General features: G+C 41.0%; 1 protein-coding gene across 2 annotated transcripts in view; it reads left to right on the top strand.

The window, feature by feature from the left end:
- Positions 1 to 20,844, top strand: part of NIBAN1 (niban apoptosis regulator 1) — a 74,060-nt gene that overhangs the window by 47,952 nt on the left and 5,264 nt on the right. For both annotated transcript variants that reach the window (XM_072866523.1, XM_072866522.1), the window contains 8 exons: positions 6,995 to 7,110; positions 13,108 to 13,212; positions 13,307 to 13,469; positions 14,452 to 14,639; positions 14,874 to 15,035; positions 17,958 to 18,068; positions 18,679 to 18,786; positions 20,629 to 20,740. In XM_072866523.1, coding sequence (XP_072722624.1) covers positions 6,995 to 7,110; positions 13,108 to 13,212; positions 13,307 to 13,469; positions 14,452 to 14,639; positions 14,874 to 15,035; positions 17,958 to 18,068; positions 18,679 to 18,786; positions 20,629 to 20,740 — 1,065 coding nt within the window. The remainder of the gene's footprint in view (positions 1 to 6,994; positions 7,111 to 13,107; positions 13,213 to 13,306; positions 13,470 to 14,451; positions 14,640 to 14,873; positions 15,036 to 17,957; positions 18,069 to 18,678; positions 18,787 to 20,628; positions 20,741 to 20,844) is intronic.

Below are 20,844 nucleotides of genomic sequence, written 5' to 3'. Positions count from 1 at the left end.
AATAAGCCATAGGACAAGAGGAAATGGCCTCAAGTTGTGCCAGGGGAGGTTTAGATTGCATATTAGGAAAAATTTCTTCACTGAAAGTGTTGTCAAGCACTGGAACAGGCTGCTGGGGAAGTGATGGAGTCACCATCCCTGGAGGTATTTAAAAGAAGTGTAGATGTGGTGCTTAGGGACATGGTTTAGTGGTGGACTTGGCAGTGCTAGGTTAACGGTTGGGCTTGATGAGCTTAAAAGTATTTTCCAAACCAAATGATTCTATTATTCTATGACTCCTTGGTCATCTTCATTTCCTTCCAGTGACTGTCCTCCTGCCTTCCCCACTCCTTAACCAAAGTCAGCCTGTGCTTTTTGAAGATTTGAGGAGGTATTCATGGGCCCTTCTGCCTTGTAGGAGGGAACTAAAGAGTATATCAGGTTGTTAGCAACTTGTGTTGGGAAGAGACATTTGAGCAAAGCTGCAGTTATTGAGGATGGTAGGCAAGAGCCAGGCAAGGCTACCTTCCTGCCTATGGGCCTTTATGTGATCCTCTCTTATAAATACGGCCATCTTTGGATGCCAGATTGCTTTAATATCAATTATAGTTACCTGCAGGAAGAATTTCAGGGACTGTATGGAAAATAATATTCACTGAATGAAGAAAATTTAACCAAACTGTAGGCAGCCCTCCAGCTCAGGAATGTATATGTAGATGTGAGCACTGCAGGAAACAGATAAAGCCAGGGTGGATTACTTCCAAGTTTTGGTAATCAGATGACGGGCATTATGTCAGAATCAGCATTTCTTTAATTAAAACCCATGCTCTGTGAGCTCAGACTTCTGGATTCTGTTTTAACACTTGTTCATCTAATGCCTTTGGGCCTCAGCCTTTTGTGAAATGTCAGCCAAAAAGCTTAGATTACTCTCAGTGGTTTAGCTCACTTTGGTAAAGCGCTTTGTCCACAGTCAATATAGCCCTTCACTATTATTAACAATAAAAGTAATAAATTTATTGTAAGAAAAGCCCATATGGGAGGACATTTACTGGCTTGCAATAGGGGCACTCAGTTTGTTTTGAAGAATAACATACTCAGTTTTTACACAACATAAAACATCCTGACTGCAGTTCCTTGGCTTTCCGAACAGTTTAACATGGTAATGCTGCTGCTGCGTCCAAAAATCAGCGAGTCACAGTTTGCAGAATTAGCCAAGATGCAGAAGGGAGCTGAGAACCACTGGTGTCTCAGTAGAGCAAAACACCCCATCAGTTCTGGGAGGTGGAAAATTCTCGCTGTCTGGTTATTGCATCTGACTGAAGTCCCGCCAGGAGCTGGAGAAACATTTCCCTGCTCTTCCCAAAGATGGACTTTTCCATGCAGTTGCATGAGTCGCGCAAAAATGCGCTATGCTGCTACTTATATGAAGCCTTTACTTATCATAGAATCATAGAATGGTTTGTGTTGGAAGCAACCTTAAAAGATCGTCTAGTTCCAGCCCCTCTGCCATGGGCAGGGACACCTTCCACTAGACCAGGTTGCTCAAAGCCCCATCCAACCTGGCCTTGAACACTTTGAGGCTTCTCTGGGCAACCTGTTCCAGTACCTCACCACCCTTATAGTGAAGAATTTCTTCCTTGTATCTAATCTGAATCTATCCTTTTTCCATTTAAAGCCATTACCCCTTGTCCTGTCACTCCATGCCCTTGTAAAAAGTCCCTCTCCAGCTTTCTTGTAGGCCCCCTTCAGGTACTGGAAGGCTGCTATAAGGTCTCCCCAGAGCCTTCTATTCTCCAGGTTGAACAACCCCAATTCTCTCAGCCCATCTTCATAGGAGAGGTGCTCCAACCCTCTGATCATCTTCATGGCCCTCCTCTGGACTAACTCCAACAGGTCCATGTCCTCCTTACGTTGGGGGCCCCAAGAGCTGAGCGCAGTACTCCAGGTGGGGTCTCGCGAGAGCAGAGTAGAGGGGGAGAATCACCTCCCTCAACCTGCTGGTCATGCTTCTTGTGATGCAGCCCAGGATACGTTGGCTTTCTGGCCTGCAGGCCCACATTGCTGTGTCATGTTGAGCTTCTCCTCAACCAACACCCCCAAGTCCTTCTCCTAAGGGCTGCTCTCAATCCATTCTCCCCTGAGCCTGTATTTGTGCTTGGGGTTGCCCCGACCCATGTGCAGGACTTTGCACTTGGCCTTATTGAACTTGTTGCCTTCGTATTTTTTAAGTGGATAAACAATACACCATCTGTCTTCAGACACCAGTGGCATTCCTGTTGTTTGATGACCATTTTAGCCTCCTCTTTCATGCTGCAATAATGAGTTTGAATAGCTTCATTAATGACAATTATTGTTCAGAGGGGAACACAGTTTAAACTGGATATTGAAATACTCACTTTTCAACAGCTAGCGTGGCAGGTTAGAATATGTAATGTTAAAGAGGCATCTTTCTTTGATTGTAATTAAGAAAAATCAGCATCTAAGCGATTAAACATCAGCTGGTTTTGAGCTTTCTGCTGCAAAGCACAGCAAGAGACCCAACGCAGCAGTCTGCAGTACAAACAGATACAAAATTTGAACTGGAATGTTCAAATACAGATTTCATATTATCTAGACTTGCTGAAAATCCACAATTTTAGCTAGAGGCAGTGAGGTCTGCGGCACTCATCCTCTCTGGTAGTGAGGCCTGTTTATAGAAGTTTTTGCACAGAGGTCTTCAGTGTATTGACTGATGTAAGACCGGTCAATCTATGGCTACGGACGAGACTGAATTCACCAGGGCAATTCATTTCCGCTGCTGTCTTTAGATGCACACGAGAAGTGTTAGTGAGCCAGAAAAATTGTTCAGATAGCCTTTCCCGAGGGGCTTTTAAACAATGTGCCAGCGACACGTCCGTCTTCAAACAAAGGTGCAGCTGTCCTGCAGTGGATGGGAGAGCACGTAGAAACTTGGGACTGAAGAGTTCCTCATTACTCCCCTGTACAACCGGACATTCATCTGCCAAGTGACAGAGAAGGAGCTGCAGCTCATAGCCTGGAGCACCTCATTAGGAGACTGCAAGTCCCACAGCAGCTGAAACATCGGATACAGCTGAAATTAGGAAGGAGACCCTCTAAGTTAACACTTCTGCACTAGGTGCAAGTGCACTCTTACTGGGTGTCAAGTAGCCTGATCGTCTGTGTATCATTTTGATGAGTTAAGGTTTGAGATTTTATTTTTTTAAGAGGGATTTAAACTGTTTATATGCTGCAAGGAAGCTCTTTCCTACAGACACCTCTCTGCAGTACTGAGCAAACTCAGCTGTGCCTCTGAGAGACATGCAAATTTGGGGAGATTTATAAAGTCATGGTGTTCCCAGATGTCCTTCCATCTTTTAAAAAGGAGCTTTATAGCAGTTATTCTGTTATGTTTATAAAAGGAATCTATGGTTAGCAATATCTTACCTGTTATTATAATTAGGCTCCACACTTGCATATGTAAAGATAGAGTCTCTAGGTGAGTTTTCTTATTTTAAAATTAAACAGAACAAACATTTTTGTTTTGCTCTCCACAAATAAGCTGATGTTGTATTCATTAGCAGCTGGAGAAGCTGCTTGGGTAATTTTCCAAGTGCAGACCAGCCTGGATTAAGCACGTAGTGTCAGTCTGGGTACCTGTAAAGCCTCACCAGCCTTTTGCTGGAGGACATTCAGTAAACTTTATGTCTTCATATGGGAGTTGGATAAGGATGACCTAAAACCAGCACTGCACCAAGCTCCCCTAACATGCTCTGCTTTCTACAAACAGTGGGGACAGACGCATCACTCATGATAGGTGCCAGTCAGATTTGTTGAAGGGGAAGCCCCTGCAAGGGCATTCAGGAGAGTGAAGCACACGTTGTCCTTTCTGCTGATGAATAATCGTTCCTGATACCATTGGGGTTTACCACCTGCCCTGTTTGCAGCTGCAGCGTCTGCTTCCATCTCCCACGCACCATCCTCTCTCTTGCACGCAAGCGGGGCTACCCCAACAGCTTATTCATTGTTTTCCTTGCTTTGATATGGCATAATGGATCTGGCTGCCAAGCCTGCCGCAGTCCTCTATCTTTTTCATAAACTGCTAGATCTGATTTACAGAAGCGCTGGCTCTTCCCTGCTGAAATCTTGGAGGATGTGCACCACAGCTCCTTTCAGCTTGGGTACAATTCCCTTTTCTTGAGCCATATCCCATGAATGTGCCTCTGTCTTGTGTGCCTCACCAACAGCTTCTGCACAACCCAACACTGGATGGATCTAGTTGTTCAGTGCCTTATCACTGATGCAATCTTTTCCTCCTATGGAAAGTGAGAATGAAACTGCCTAAATTAAGTAATTGTAGTAGCCTTTAAGGATAAAGCTTCCTTTCTACTTTGAGCTGTTTTTGTAGTATGACTGCCATAATTGTGTTTTTCTCCTGTGTTTACTGGCATAGGAAAGAATGCGTGATTGGGATTTTATGGTACTTACAGCTTGATATTTTTCCCATGAACTATTCAAATGAATCGCTCTTGGATTTTTAGCCCCTTCTTCCCACTTCTCTACGGGGTTGGGGACAAGTCAGAACAGAGAAGAGAATAATCCCTTGAGCATGGAGTTTAAAACTTGATGATCTTAGAGGGCAGACTCTTGTCAGCACTGGCGCATCATCATCTCAGCAGGTCCAAGATCCAGCCCTTTGGATGGTCTGTTGTCCCTTTTGGTTAGGAGGGAGCACAGCTGTGAAGAAGGAAAACATGTGAGTCACAATTGGAGGGCTGCAGGAGCTGCAGTTCTCCCTCCCTCCATCCAAGCCCGGCCCTCGTCAAAATATTCAGTTTAATTTTGGGAGGACAAAAGCTTTCGGATGCAATGCTCCACCAGTTTCTCAGGTGGAATACTCCATTCTTTCATTAAAGCTGCCATCAGAGGATGTTCTCTTGGCAGTGAACTTACAACTTATTAACTTACTTACTCTTACACTAACTTAAAACACTTTCACTGATATTTTAGCATCCTGGTTTGTGACTTGCTATTAAAAATGCTATAAATCATGGAGGTAGCAGTGAAGGTATGGTTGGGATTTTACCTGGCTGTTTTTCTCTTGTTTGATCATCGTGGGAACTTGAAGAAATTGTGTGATCTCTCTGGACCTCCAAATATCTGCAAAACAGGGACGGCATCCGTAGAGTGGCACTGAGAGAGTGTTTACTGCACCTCAGTATGTATAACATACCTTCCTGAAGTAATTATTAGGCCCAGGAGAAACTCCGAAAGGGCAAATTCTGACATTTGGGCTCTTAGCAGATCTGAAACCTCATTGCCCTCCACGTAGATAAAATCTATACGGTGCTGTTTTCAAGCAGGAGCCAGGGTGAAGTATTGATGATACTAATTGTAGGTTTCTGTAGCTTTCATTTTTGTGTAATGTGCATGGAGGAGACATTTCAGGCATTACTGTAGTGTTAATCCTTCGTGTTTCCCATAATTTGTATAATCCCTGTGTTGACCTTGGCATGTATGCAAGCCTCCTGTAAAGCTTCTCTCTTTACAAGTTCCATGAACAAGTCAAAAGAAGTGTCTTGTTTGGCACGCAAGGCTTGAGAACTTACTCTCTGACTCTTCACTTAACAATTGTTTACACATATAAGTATCTTTTAAAGCAGCATACTTACCTTTGAGAGAATTAACATTCTTCTTCTTCCCTCCTTTCTTCCTAATGTGTGCACAACAGGACTTCATCTTATCAAGGCTGCAAGTAGATAACCTTGAAGAGGGGACAATAAACCATCGTGGCTTTGTTTTTCCCTTAAGATAATAATCCTCACAATAATCCTGAAGCTGCGTTTCATAGCAAAGACACAGCACTTGAATTCCTGAAGTATTTCAGTGTTGGTTTTTCTTACTCAGGTTTGTCAAGCAGTCTCATTGCTCTAGGGAGCTTCGCCACATTTTGAGGAGGAGGGACTGTTTCTCCCCAAATCATGACAAACTAGTTCTGCTGTGTAACTGCTGTTGGAGTCTTAATTGGCTGTGTTTTTGTGCACTCTCCTGTGAAGGAGAGGGTTGGCTGCAACTCTTTTGAAAGCCTTTGGAAAGAACAAATTGCCTGAGATGTAATTTCTGTTGCACGACTGGTTATCCGGAGTTTGTAAGAGCAAACTAGCTCAGCCACTTCTCAGGTTTTTCTGTGCTGTGGTCTCATTTGTACAACAGAGTGTCCCCAGGCCACCACATTGTTCTTGGGAAGGGCTGCCATCTAGCAGCAGTAGCCAAGGATGATAACCAGATACTCCAGAGCTGTGGTTAAACATTCCTGAAATATTTAGGGAAAGCAGCATGATTTTGTCAGAAGTTTTTGTGTTTAATTGGTATGAACACAGTGCTTACTTTATCCAGGTCTGTTTTATTGTATGCTCCTGAAAAATCATCTTGATCATCAATTCCTTAATAAAACAAAGGAAATAAAAGATTATTGGGGAGTGTTAACTCAGGGTTTAGCAATTTATCAAGGGCATACAACATGCCGCAATCAGCTGACTATCATTATCTTAAATTCTTAATTCTATTCTTAAAGAAGCAGAAGCTCCCAACTCTTGGCCCTGGTATGTGCTGTCAGACTTTTCCCATGTACCATCTTACATTGCTCATAGGTATAAAGGCAAGGGATGAGCTTTCATATGTTAATGACTGCCTTGTCAAAGCCTACCACAGACAAGGCTTGCTGCTGTAAAACTTTTACCTTATCATGTGCTCCACGTTAACATTTGCTGGTGTTGGTTTAACTTATCAAATTAGATGGGATGGCTTGTGATAGTTCATATGTGCAATGTGATAGTTCAACATTACACTTCTAAATCTTAATGAAAGCCCAAGGTCTTCAGACATTCAGGTTTAGTAAATGATTTTAAAATATTACTGCTAGATGCATGTGGAACAGGAAAATGGATCAAAAAAGGATGGTTATTTTTTAAAGGTTATTTATGGGTAAATCCTTTGTGTTACTTTTTGTTTTCTTTAGATTTTCTCAAGCAGACCACATACGAAGTCCAGGCATTCTTAGAAGCCATTCAGTTCTTCCGGCAAGAGAAAGGCCACTATGGGATGTGGGAAATGATAACTGGCAACGAAAAAGAGGTAAAATAATATCTTCCTGATTTTTTTTTTGGCTTGCGATATGGCAGCTCTGAGGATAGTGAAGGTTGTAAAGCATCTTGGGAAAAAATGGCATTTTAAAAAAAAAACAAAACTAGTAGGTAGAAATACCCAAGATTTCAAGATACTGCTTACTGATATGTAAGTGATAATTCTTTTTTAATAAACCTGATTTTGAGTTTTTTGCTAGAAAATGAAAGGAAGTGTGCTGTGAACTAAAGTTGTTGTGTTGTGCTGGAATGTAGGGATGGCCACATTTCCACAAAAAGCTTATACATCTACTTTAATTTTATGCCACGGGGTCAGTTGGTGAATAAATGCTGTGTCTAAAACGAGGCACTTGCTAACGTCTTGCAACCACATTTGCTGCTGTTTATAGTTTTGGTAAATCGGTGAGACCAAAAGCAATACACAACAAACTCAGAACCCATGGTTTGTATGCAGCAGATACTCGCTGTCAGCTATTTTGGGCTGTGCTGTTTTTCTGTCTTTCATGACTGCTCTTTTGCAGGTAAGAGATATTTTTTCTTTGCTATTTTCTTTTTCTGTTGCTATTACCTTTGTTACTAAATGCAACAGTTTCCTGTTGCTTGTCCTGTAATGCCTCCAGATGCCATCATAGGAGGTCAGGCTTTACGAAGAACAGAAGAGCAGCTAAACATAAATTTTGACAACTCTCTTCACTTTGCTTTTCCCCGTTCTTTGGAAATGAAGCTTTTAGTCCTGAGCGGATAAACTAGTAGACCTACTTATTGTGCCAGACTTCTGAAACAGTCTTGCATAGTAACAGTCACATTTAAATGCCAAAAATTTGTGTACTTCAGTTCTTCAGAAATGAGATGCTAAGCTCAGGGTCTGGGTCCATATTTGGGCACCTGAGTGAGCAGCTTTGGAGCACTGATGGTAGCTGAAGTAACTCCACCGATCCTCTGGCATCACTCCAGTTGTCTTTTAGTGCAATTGAGACATTATTTGGGCCCTGATTTATAAATTTTTTCCAAAGGACTGAGCACTCAGCAGCAAATATTTACTTTAGTACCAGCTGCTGGGTGTTTTCCTTGATGAAGTCTATCTGGCTTCCCTTTGGGAAAATGGAAAAAAGCCTGATGGAGAGTTCATGATCCAGGGTTTTGTTTTAAGAAACCAGATTATTCTTTTAGGAGAAGTCTACCTTTGAAATGCTGAAAAATGTGGAAACTGGAGAAGAATCTATAAACAGTGTCTTTCCCAGTGCCATCATGTCAGGGGTTGAAGTTTCCTGCTAACATCTGATAATAAATTCCTTAGTATAAGGAGTTCCATCCTTCCAGTGGAGGGAATGAGGGTTTTTCTCTTCTCCCCTCCTCCCTCAAGTTATGGAGCTATTATAGTGCTAGTTTCATTTTATGTTTTATTTTTCCTATTGCTTGCCAACTACTTACTCATAACCCATATACCTCAAGAGAACTGTAATCAGAAGACATCCAGGCTAGTTATGCTACTATCTTCTTAGTAATAATTCATTCTGTAAGTATAGTGTGTTCTCAGGCCTGCTTTGACCAAATATAATAATTATTTTAGGCAAATATCCAGGCTAAGTGAATGGTTTGGAACAAGCAAGCTACAATTTGTTGCAGTAAAAATCTCTGCAGAATGCCAATAAATATATTCCCTGACATTAATTTATAATGACAGAGTCTCCACAGCGTTAGCTCATGCAGTTCTGCCTAGGTACTGCAACATGGATGTAATATCAGCAAGTACCCAGTCACTTGAATGAAGACCTACTAATTTTTTTTTATGTTGTAAAAGTTCCTTTTCCTGGTTTCGTTTTTGTTCTTTTTAATTTTTAAGGTTTCGTTACTAACAAAGGATAAATTCAACTGTAGATAGTATTTCTGTAGTTTAAGTCCTGAAATACAGGGTTAAAACCAGGAAATTTTTGACAACACTTGTTATAAGCAACAGTACAGCCACATAGTGAGAGCACTACAACACACTAATGTTATACTAGCATAACTCCATTGATCAGTAAAACATGAATGTAGAATAACATATTGGTAAATCAAGGATACCTGAATAAGCGATTAAAAAAACCCCAAACCCCTACAGTGCACCTTTCAGTACAGAAATATAAAGCCAACCCAGCATTCCTAAAAATGTTTCCAGAGAACTCAGATTCTTCAGAATATGTTTGATCTGTTGTCACAGTTATTATTCAGTCTGTGGTGCTCCGGTTTGGGTTATTCGTGAGATTTTTGTTAGGTGACTCATTAGTTTAGGACCTGAATTAGTCCATTGGTTTTGACAGGTATTTGTGTCAGCATAGCTGAATTTGAGTGGTGCTGTGGCATAATCTATAGGAACTTAAGTTGTATGAAACAACAGTAATAGAGTATTGCATAGGGTATTGTGTGTTATATTTCTGTAGGGGCTGTCTTATGCCCAGGAGGTACTCTGTTTTACACTACGTGGCACACAGTCAGAGTCCTTTCTTACTTACTTTTGCTGTCTAAATTCCTGCCATTTCCCTATCATGCTGTTGGTGCATCATGGGACTCTTGACAGCAGGTATCTGCAAAAGGAGTGTTTCTTGTGTTCGTAGAGCCCTTTGTCAAGTGTAACAGCTGGAGGAAGCAGTGTTGCTTTGACGTTAGTATTAACTGTATGTCTAAAACCGACTCGAGCAGCCGTAATATGTGAGGTTGAATGTCATGAAACACTGGCACTCCAAGCATGGTGAAAATACAAAGTTGAGCAGTGTTTTTGCACTCTGTATTGGCTCAGCCAGCAGCTGGCTGCCTCAAGGCAGTGATGCTTGAATGAAGACTGTGCTGGGCTGTGTTGAAGCAAGGAAAAAACCTGTGTTCAAATATGCACCACTTGGGAAAAACTCTGTTCAAGCCCCACTGGAGAGGAAAGAGGACTACATACTTGTCTGTGAGATGTTACTGAAACTGCTGAGCAAGCTATTAATCCTTCACCCAGATTAAATGAGAAATGTACAGAACCTTAAGATGCATTTTGTCTGCTTTTTTATAGGGTTACTATGTCTCTCTGTGATTTGCAGGATATCCACTGCATTTCAAAGCTTTCAAGAGACTGTGGACAACCACATATGTGCTGTACAGTCGGGACAGATAAAAAGCCTTGATGAAAGGGTTATGTGCTGTTCTATATAGCACATGCACAATAGTACTGCCTCTGTCGTCACAAATTAGCAGCTGTGCATCTGTAACTGTGGGCCAGTACAAACATACCTGGGCAAGATCTATGAACAGAAAACGAACATGTCCAGAAAAAATAGATCTCCCTCCCTCCTCTGAATCATGAGGATGACTAATGACTGAACCAAATATGGGACTGAGGTGTTTAGTTCAAAATAGAGAAGCTTTAAGTAGAGTAATACAAGAATCTAGTGTGTATCCCCAGCACTGATAGATGCCTCCATAGGAAACATGTTCAGAGACCTGAGATCACAAAGAAATAGAAATAGGGCAGGTCCCATGATGAACTGCCTCCCTCTGCTTGCATAGTTTGCCTTGTTGGCCCACAGCAAGAGGAAAGCCCAGGAGAAAGAGAGGTCTTGCAGCTTTCTCAGGCCAGAGATACAGTGTCCATAAATTAAAAAATTGAGAGGAAAGCCTAGACTCTCAAAATCAGATGTGTGCCTGTAACTCTGTGTATTTAGTGCCAGTTTGGTGCATCTCAGTGGGATGGACAGGGAAGAAGTTGCAGTTCAAATCTAGGCAGAGGAGGTGCAAAGCCTGACAGAGTGGGTGATTCTGAAGAAAACTTCTGAAATGCGTGCCAGTGAATGAAACCAGGAACTTTTCTCACACTGTTTCATTCTTTCTGTATCAAAGAAGCCAGACTTTGATGCTTCTTCTGTACAAAGTTAGGTAACGCTATCAAGAGAACCACAGAACCAGAGGACAGTTTAGTTAGAAGGGGAGCTCTGGAGGTTAGCTGGCCCAATCCCCCACTCAAAGCAGAGCCAACTTTAGGGGGTTTGTGCAGTTGAGTTCTGAAGATATCCAAGGCTGGAGATTGCATGACTTGTTCCCATGACTGCCCTCATGGTGAAACATATTTCTTAATACCTGATTACTATTTCCCTTGTTGCTGTTTGTAGCCGTCACCTTCTTCCTTTCCCTGTGCATTTCCAAGAAAAGTCTGGCTCCGACTGCTGAACATCCTCCATTATGTAGCTGTAGACAGCAACAAGGTCTCCCCTGAGCCTTATCTTTTTAAGGCTGAGCAAATCCAGTTCCTTCCACCTCACATGTCATGTGCTCCCTCCCCTGACCGTCTTGGTGGCCTCTGCTGGACTCACTCCAGTGCGTCAAGATCTGTCTTGTACTGGGTAGGCCAAAACTGGCCACCACTCCAGATGCGGTCTGACAAGTGCTGAATAGAGGGGAACGTTCTCCTCCCTTGACCTGCTGTTGCCCTTTGCTGTGAGGGCACCCTGCAGACTGATGTCGAATTTCTTGTCCACCAGGATGCCGGAGTCCTTTTCTGCAAAACTGCTTTCCAGCCAGTTGTCGCCAGCCTATACTGGTGCGCAGGATTGTTCCATCCCAGATGTTGGACTATACATTTGCTTTTGCTGAACTTCATGAGGTTTTTATCCAACCATTTCTTCAGCCCAGCTAGGTCCCTCTGAATAGCAGCCTTGCCTGCCAGCGTATTGACCACTCCCCCAAATTGGTATCATTTGTATTCCCAGTCTGATGTATTTTCTTTCTAATTGGAACCATCTGCAAGACTGAATTGCCAGTTAGATGCTGGGATCAGAGAGGGTGATGCATCTCTTCTACAACCACTGGACCCCGTTTCAAAGTGACAATGTTCTTGAGGGAGAAAAGTACTCAGTGTCAATTTAGAAAAATACAGCAATGATAGACTGACAATATACTTACAGAAATAATAAAAAAATGGACCTTTTCCTCAATTTTCCTACATTCCAGCACAAATGCTTGATGTGTAGAAATCGTTTTGACACTTTTCTTCCCCCTGCCTTTCTGCTGTGGTGCGCCTCTGTCACGGAATATCTTCTTAGATTATATATTTAATGTATTTTTTGTTCAAGGATCTGGAGATGTTGGGAGGAGACTTTAACATACATTAATTCTCCCGTGTGAAAGTTTTACTGGTTTCAGACCAGTATATTTGTCTTTTACTGACAAAGGTAATTGCTTGAAAAGTTTTTCACGAACTCCAACAGCTATTTATTTTATCCCTGTTGCCTCAGGATTAGGCTGGAGCTAATGAATCTTTTGGATCATGTTACACATTTTTGAAAAAAAATCAGATAAAGTAGAATTATTTGATTCACAGATTACCCACATTTCTGGGTTCCATTTCTGTCCCATATTCTGGTTTTCCTGGGATCTCCTTCTTTTCTTGTTTCAATTGTGAAGTTGGTGCTCACCCAAAAAAGTGCTGGAGATCCACATTGGTACAGTCATATCTTTCTTTTTGGGGCCAATTATCTTCCTATCAGAAGCATCCTTTGACTGATGGCTCTTTAGAACAATTTCTCCTTGATGATACCTCCTCTGAGAGGGTGTGAATGTCCCAGAACAAGGTCAGTTTGGGGAAGCAGCAGTCAGCAAACCAACTGTTCAAATGTTTTTGATCCAGTTGCTCAGTTGATACCAATAATTTTAGCTCCATTGATTTTCACATGGCAATGTCATAATGGCATGCAGTAAATTTTAACGGGCATCTTAGTTCAGCATCTTAGTTCATCTGTTGTCAATTGCTGCATGGTCTCTCAAAGTCTTTCAGAGAAAAATGCTTCAGATGAAATGCATGGAGCTTCCCTCAGGCATACCTAATATTTTAAATCCAGTCCTCTTGGCAACTTGGGATAGATAAGCCATTGTATATTTGAGGTTGCCTGTGTTTGCACATCATTCTGCGATGCGAGTGCTCAGTTTTCAGCTGAAGAACAGTGTGTGAACATGTCATTTTAATCTTCTGACCTTATAGATCCTGAGCAACCTTGTGATGGAGGAACTCCTGCCTAACCTTCAGACGATGATCCTGCCTAAAATGAAAGGAAAGAGGAATGATAGGAAGCGGGCCTGGTTTGGTGTAAGTAATGATATTTGCAGAGTAGTTGTTTCTCATAGCAGTTGTCTGTGTGTGCTGATTCTGATAGATGCTTCTCAATTTAATTTGGGTTTAGATCGTAGAAGAAACTTACGGCTTAGTCCAGCAGCAGGTGTCAGAAGGATTAAGTACCTTGAAAGAAGAATGCAGAGATTTTGCAAAAACTCTTGAAGGAACCATTCGCTCAGACATGGATCAGATTCTGAACTCCAAGAACTTCTTAGCTGGAAAAATCAAAGGTTAGTGGAGGAACAGCTGTGTTTTGGAGCAATTTTTTAATGTTTCCCATTGTGTTGCTCAAATTACCAGATGTCATTGTTTTGAAATCCTCATGTGTTTTGAAAAATCCAACTGGAGACACTAGTTTTCAGAAAACAAATGCTTTGAGCCTCTGCTGCCTTTGATGGGAACTGATACCTGTGGCCGCTGTGTCTGTGAGAATACCGGGTCTTCTTAAGTTGGAGCTAGAGCTGACAGGTTTTGAGTATCCTGATTAGGGTTGCTTATTCTGCTTTCATTTTCACTTGGACAGCCTTATGTAATGAAGATACAGGTCACATGAGCATAATTAAAATTGTAGTGGTTTTGACCTGATGTCTAGGAATGCGCCGCAAAAACAGGTTCTGGTTATGTGACAAATTCATAGGCTACCAAAGAATACTGAATCCAAAGGGCTTCTTAGGTGGCTTTAAACTAATGTGAAGCAATTATAATTTTACTGTGAATATAAAAATCAGTGTAAAAAGCAGGCAAAACATTAGTTGATGTTGCTTAAGCTAGCAAATAAACAAATAGCTGATAATTTAGGAGCTGTTTTGATAAAACACAGGATGTTTGTTGATATTCTCACATACCAGACTAGGATGCTTTCAGTGAACTGTAGAGTACCAAGTTCGGATAACTCCTTATAGAGTCACTGTGGCCACACTCTGTGCAAACCTCCCAGTGTGTATCAATACTGACAGCTGCCCTTTCCTCTGCTCTCACAGTGCCCCCAGGCTGCTAGTGTTTGGTTAGGTGGGGCATGGGAAAAGATGTTTCATTGTCACTCATAAAACTATAAACTCTCCTTTCATCACCCTCATCATCTTTGTGGAGGTGTGACTCCAGGGAAAAATACAGAGTCGTTTAATTCATTGTAAAGTAGATCAGTTCAGATTACTTTTTTCACTATATCTCTTAGTAGCCTAAATGCAACTGTTCTATTGTCTGGCACTCCAGCCACTGTTTCTGAGCCTGCCCAGAAGTGCTGCACAGAAAATATCCAGCCATTTCTCGCATCCATATTGGAGGAGCTCATGGGTCCGGTGAGTTCTGGATTCACTGAAGTCCGCTCACTTTTTGATAAAGAAGTTAATGAAATCATCCAGGACTTCCAGAAGACAAATGATATCACGAAGCTAAAGGAGGTAAGACAAAAATATATCTGGAGCCTTTTACATTAGCACAAGGACAAGCAATATTTGCTTTCCCAGGTGGTAGTATGTTAGCACTTGGTTTTGTCACTTAGAAAGTCTGGCGGTATTTGTGCAACCAGAGTGTAGATATCAGCATTTGTTTTAGGGCCACTGTTACATTCTCTATTAAAAATTCGCCTCTGGTTGCTTTCTCTCAAAACCTGTTCTTCCTCCACTGGAACGCAGAATGTGGATCAGCTTATGAACCTACCATTCAACTCGGTGAAAATGGAGCCCTGCTATCTGAAAGTGAACCTCCTCCAGGAGCTCCTTCAAGACCTCAAGAGTCGCTTCAAGGTCTATCACATTGATTTTGTGATTCAGAGAACACAGAACTTCATGCAAGAGGTACTGTAAGATCCAGTTTTTCCTCCTGGGAGAACAGGTTAGGTTTGTCTTTCTAATCTGCTTCAAAGTAATCTTGATAAAAAGCTGTGCAAGAGCCCCAGAATATATCTCAATCAAAGTGCAGGTAACAAAACCTAAGAAAATCACAGCTAGAATCTGTTTCACATTTATATTTGTGAGGTTGCATGTGTATGAGTCTTTCAGTAAGGCACAAAAATTTTGGATGGGTCATCTCTTCCCCTGAACCTTGACGTTCTGAATTCTCAGTGTCTCAGCACCTGAGAAAGTTGTGCTTGTACCAACAGGGTGGCTAAAATCTACCTGATTTCCATTCTCAAGGGCTGATTTTTCAGCAAGGATCTTAAATATATTTAACCAAAATGGAACGTCTTCTCCTTGGTAGTTTATTTTCTCGTGAATATAAAGTAAAGCAATTAATGTTAGAAACTGGCAATTACTTGGACAGAGATGATGTCTCAGGATGTAGCTGCATGTAGGTGCTTTAACCAACTTCAATTCTCATGGGAATAGTTGAAGTGACTACATCATTTCAGATGAAAAAGGAACTCCACCTCTTTTTCCTCTCTAGTGTGTGTTTGCATAGGCTATAATTTTGCTTTGCTTTTATTTCTTCTGGATGCCTGGCCAGGAATCTATTAGGAGCTGGCCAGTAGACTTCTTTCAATTGCCAGATCACAAGGCAGATTTGGCCCTTTAGCTCTGTGTTGAATCCTGTGATTTTAATCCGTAGCTGAGAAACTAAATAATCTAGTTGGTAATCTTGTGAAATGGAGCTGGTCCAGTTCTGTGGAGTGAGAGTTATGAATATGGAAAGCGAGTCTCTAGCACGGTGCTGGGATAGGGTTTTCCTAAAAGCAGTTCTTCTAAGTACAGGCATGATCAGCAGCCAAACAATTATTCAGAAATAACATTCTGATTTCATGTCTGGGTCTTTCAGGGAGGACCATTCCAAAATGCTGCCAAATAAAATGTCTTTCAGTAAGTGAAGACCATGAGTCAAGACAAAGAAGTAGACAGAAAATATATCCCATACAAACCAAGTGGGGTTTTTTTTCTGAACAGAACATGTGCCAAAATTCACAATAAATAAGTTAAATTAAAGAACAAGTTGTTCTAAAAATGCTGTTATTGCTTCTGTCTCTTTAAAAGTCTGGTATTTTTCTCATAAAAATAGTACGTATTTCCACTTTGTGTCCATGGACATTTATTTTATTAACGAGTAAGGTCAGACATGTCTATGCTGGTGTAGTCTTAATGTAAAAGAAGCATTTTGCTTAACTCTAACTCGGGTGGAGGCTGGAGCAGGATTCCTTGGCTTGGGAGCTTGGCATCCTCTAGTGGCCAATTTTAGGAAATTTGGGAGCAGAATGCTCAACTGGCATAAAATAAAGCAGCTTCAGTGACTTCACCAGAACTACGCCAATTTATGATTTGCTTCAAATAAAAACTGAAATAAAAAGTGAGTAGTTAATCTTTTAATTAGCCTCAGACTTAATTCTACACCGATCCTGTCTTTTTCTTGTATCCAAGGTCTTGCAGTGCGTGAGCCTTTACTGTACAGCCTTCTGATGCACACACAAATTGAGTACACCTCCATCTTCTCAATTTCCATTTATAAATACAGTCTGTATAGTCCAATCCTACATTATCTGCAAAGTCAGTTGTAAAAATCAGCCTTCAACATTTAGCACTGCATATTTTCATTCATGACAATATTACTACCCAAGGAGGAATTAAAAGCATGTCTTGTCCATAAGATATACTTTTAATATGTCATTAAAGTACATACTCATTTGCAAACTACAAGAAGTCCTCTATAGTATATGCCTGTCTATGTATATCAACTGGGCTGGTCCCATGTGATGCAAAGCAAGACCCGGCGGTATGGACAGCCTCCCTGTGGATGTCCCTGTACTTCTCCAATAAGAATGTAGTAAAATTTGAATAGAAACACAGCTAAAAAAGGCAAAACCTCCTTAAGTAGACATAATAACTGCTTGCAGAACTGTTTTTCTGAAATATCTTTTCAGAGTAGGGGGTTTAATATTTTTAATGAATCTCTTTCATTAAAGAGAATTTTTTAATGGTAGTTAAAGAATTTCAGGGTAACCTGAAAATATGGCAAATGACAGCCTAACATAATTCTGTGAGAAATTATTGCACTCTGCAATTTTTGCTGATAATTATTTGTATTATAAGGAAAGCTACTGATTAATTACTTTTAAAATAATTATCTGCAGTATTAATGATTAAGACCATTAGAATCTGGTAGGATTCAATGGGATTCTTCTTATTAGGGATAATGAGTTTTGTCTATGGCCTTTATATATAGATGATCGATTCTACTTTTTGTCTTTGTCACCATCAGTTTGGATGGTGACATGAAATTAAATCTATACAAGAAAGCTATGATAGCATAATAATGATACCGAGGCTTACTTTTCTTTATTTATTGGAACATTTCTTGCATGTTAGCCTTCAGAGAGCTGAAATACAGGAGAAAATTTTTGGACAATATAAATGAATCTACTCTGAGTAAGTTTGCTGATATAACTGTTTGTTTAGTTACATTAGCAGACTTCCTATTATTGACCTGCCTGTAAACTCAAGATAGAAGTTGAGGTAGTTTCATTTTCTTATTCTCTTGAATTAGATAATATTATTTTTGGTTTCCCATTCCAAAACTGAGTGTTGCAATCTAACTAAACAAGGCTTTTCTTCCCCTTCCACAATCATTTAAAGTACTTGAAATATTTATTGATTTTAGGCCCGTTATTCTTTCTGCGTTTCACCTTCTCAAAAACACAATTTAAGTTAATGGTTACATTTATCATGCTTCTTTACGTATGTAGGAATTTCATGTTACTGGTCTTTAACAGATTTTTTAATTATTATTTTTAGCTGATGGAAAATGCAGTTTATACTTTTGACCAGTTGTTCTCTCCAAGTCGCCAGGCAGACTCAGCGAAAGTTGCAATGACCATTGAAAAAGTCAAGATGAGAGTACTGAAGGTAAATATGGTGTTGCAGCATTTGCATGGGAAGACCATGGGTTCTGCCTTTTCGGAAGTGGAGGATATATTTGATGTGAATTTATCTCAGTATTTGAAAGAAGATATCTCTTACCAACCAGCTGGAAAAACTGATTTGGTGGCACTTAGCAAACCTGCTCATTTTGGGGGGTAAAACCTAGTTCTGGACAGACACTTGTAAAAGTATTTATATGTGCAGTCCTTTTAACTACAATTAAATCAGCTGGAGATGATGCTGTGGATCTGGGTAAATAATTTTTTATTAGCTTTATAATTAGCCTGCCCCTATAATTCGTTACTCTTGGAAGAGGCAGTGCTGATATACGTGGAGAGAGCAATCGGGGGCTGTTTCTAGCCTAGGTAGAAAAAAATGAAGGGAAAGAGATCCCAGAAAACGTGATTTTAGAATATTTTTGTAAAAGCTGGAATAACCTGTATGGGAATTCAAACCCCTGAGTGCGCCCATGATGTGGCATCCTTTGGGATTCACCTGTCACCAGTTACAGGTTAACAAGAACCAGTTCCACCTATGAGTGATTAATAACCCCAAACACATTTGGGCTTGTTTCTCTTTTTGTCTGTTTTGACAGCAATATGATTATGACAGCAGCACTATCCGGAAGAAGATATTTCAAGAAGCACTGGTACAGATTACTTTGCCCACAATGCAAAAGACACTGGCTTCAACATGCAAACCAGTAGGTTTCTATTAGAAAAAAACAATAATAAAAGGCAGGGAAGGATTAACACCTTGGCAGTAAATCCTAAACTCTGAAAAGCTGTTTTCTCTCAGGGAGTTGTGCAGATTGGCTGCCTGCTCAGCCAAATGACACTTAGATTTGCCAGTTTGTGGACTGATGTGGCAGTAGGAAGATTTCAGGAAACAGGGAAACTATACACAGCTTGCTTTCTCAAAGATAGTTGCAGACCTTTGCCCTTCCCTGTTTCATTTCTTCCCTAGAGATCTTAAGTCCCCTCAAACTGGACTCCTCTTGACAGTTATGATTGTAGGTTATGAACTTGTCCTTCTGTTCAGCAGCCCTGATGCAGGCTGAAATTCAGTCTGTGCGGGAGGGCACTTTCCTCTTCAGCAGCACCCTGAGGCACGGCTGTGACCATACACAGCCTCTGCTGACGACCTCCTTCAAAGCCAAATGCCTGCTTGGACAGCAGGAGCAGCAAGCAGACAGGCTGTGCACTTGCTTTCAGTGATTTTAAATGGATGTAATTGCGTCAACAATCAGGAAACATACATACAGAGATGTTCTCTGTTGCCCTTAATCATTCGAGTAGGTTAGTACTCAGCAAATGCGGCTACCAGAGTTTCGTGGAGATGTTATCAGTGTGGCTACATCAGGGGCCAGTTGGAATGCTGTTCACCTTGGCTCAAAATAAATAGTCTTTACCCTTCCTGAAGCCCATGCATATCCTCTTGCATTTTCACTGGACTTGCTGAAAGATGACCGTCCTAAGCCATCCTGGCCTCTCTGCCCTTTTGTTTCCTTTGATGTTCATCATACCCCTGAAGCTAGAAGCTCTCACCACAGTGTGCTGCTCTTGCTGATTCTCTCCAGCTTGTTTCAGTTTGAAAAAGTTTAAAACCAAGTGTTTTGCCAAGTTATGCTTGCGAGTCTTTGAGTATGGATTATTAAAACTTAAAACTTTCAAAAATATATTTAAAATCACTCTCTTCTGTATGTCACTCTACTTTCTTTATTATCCCCAAAATAATAGTCTCTTGTAGAGTTTCAGCAGTGCCTTCAAGACATGGTGTCTACGCACAGGGCAAGCATTTCATCACCTTGAATATATGTAGAGCGGATGGAGTCCCACATCGTGTCTCTGTCGTACAGGACGGCGGAAGCAGTGGTGGTGCAAACTTCCCACAAGCCCTTTCTTTTTAATTTTCCACAAACATTTTGCGTTGTGCCTCTGCAGAAGTGAGCAGCCAGCTCTAGAAACAAATATGTGGCATAATTGACATGCCCAGTCAAGTCTTGACCTTTTATTTGAAAGCCTCCAGATGTTTGTATGTAGGCGCCTCTTCTAGAAGTGGGCAGAGGTCATTTAATTTACTCTCTATAGACCACCAAGCAGCTGCTTAGTGATAATGACTCAATTATTGTCTAGACAGCCTATTGCGTATAAATCAGTAAGCTAAAAATACTACACACCTATTACAAAAACAAAACCAAACCCTGTATCTCCCATGCTCACCATGGATTTGCTTCCTTGGACAAACAAGTGAGTGAGGCATTTCCTCACTAGCTATTTATTTCAGGATTGTTTATTATAGTGCAGATGTCAATGATCTATAGTGCTTTTAAATGTAATTGTAGTGCAAGAATACTGTTTGATAAATGCATAATAAATTGTGAACATACATAGTTCATTTAGTCATAGTTCAAATAGTTGACCTCAAGAGCCAGCAAGGAGCATTGCAAGACCCGCTAGATGGCACCTCCAAAGTGCTCCGTTGAAGTAGGACTCTCAGAATCTCTCATTTTTATATATCTGTTCCTTTCTTTGTGTCTGCACAGGAGCTGCAGAAATACGAGCAGTTCATTTTTGCTGATTACACTAGCGTGATCCAAGTAGAGAATGTGTATGAAGAGATTTTATATCAGACACTGCTTGAAGAAGCCCTGAAAGGTGAGAACATTCTTGAGGTGACAGTAATAACATTTCGGCCATTGGCCAGTGAGCTTTTGCTTCAGAGCTTCCCAGAGTCCTAACCCGGCTATTTCAGACCCAAG

Source organism: Ciconia boyciana, chromosome 7 (assembly GCF_034638445.1).
Source record: "Ciconia boyciana chromosome 7, ASM3463844v1, whole genome shotgun sequence".
Lineage (NCBI taxonomy): Eukaryota > Metazoa > Chordata > Aves > Ciconiiformes > Ciconiidae > Ciconia > Ciconia boyciana.
This window is presented reverse-complemented; position numbering and strand designations above follow the sequence as displayed.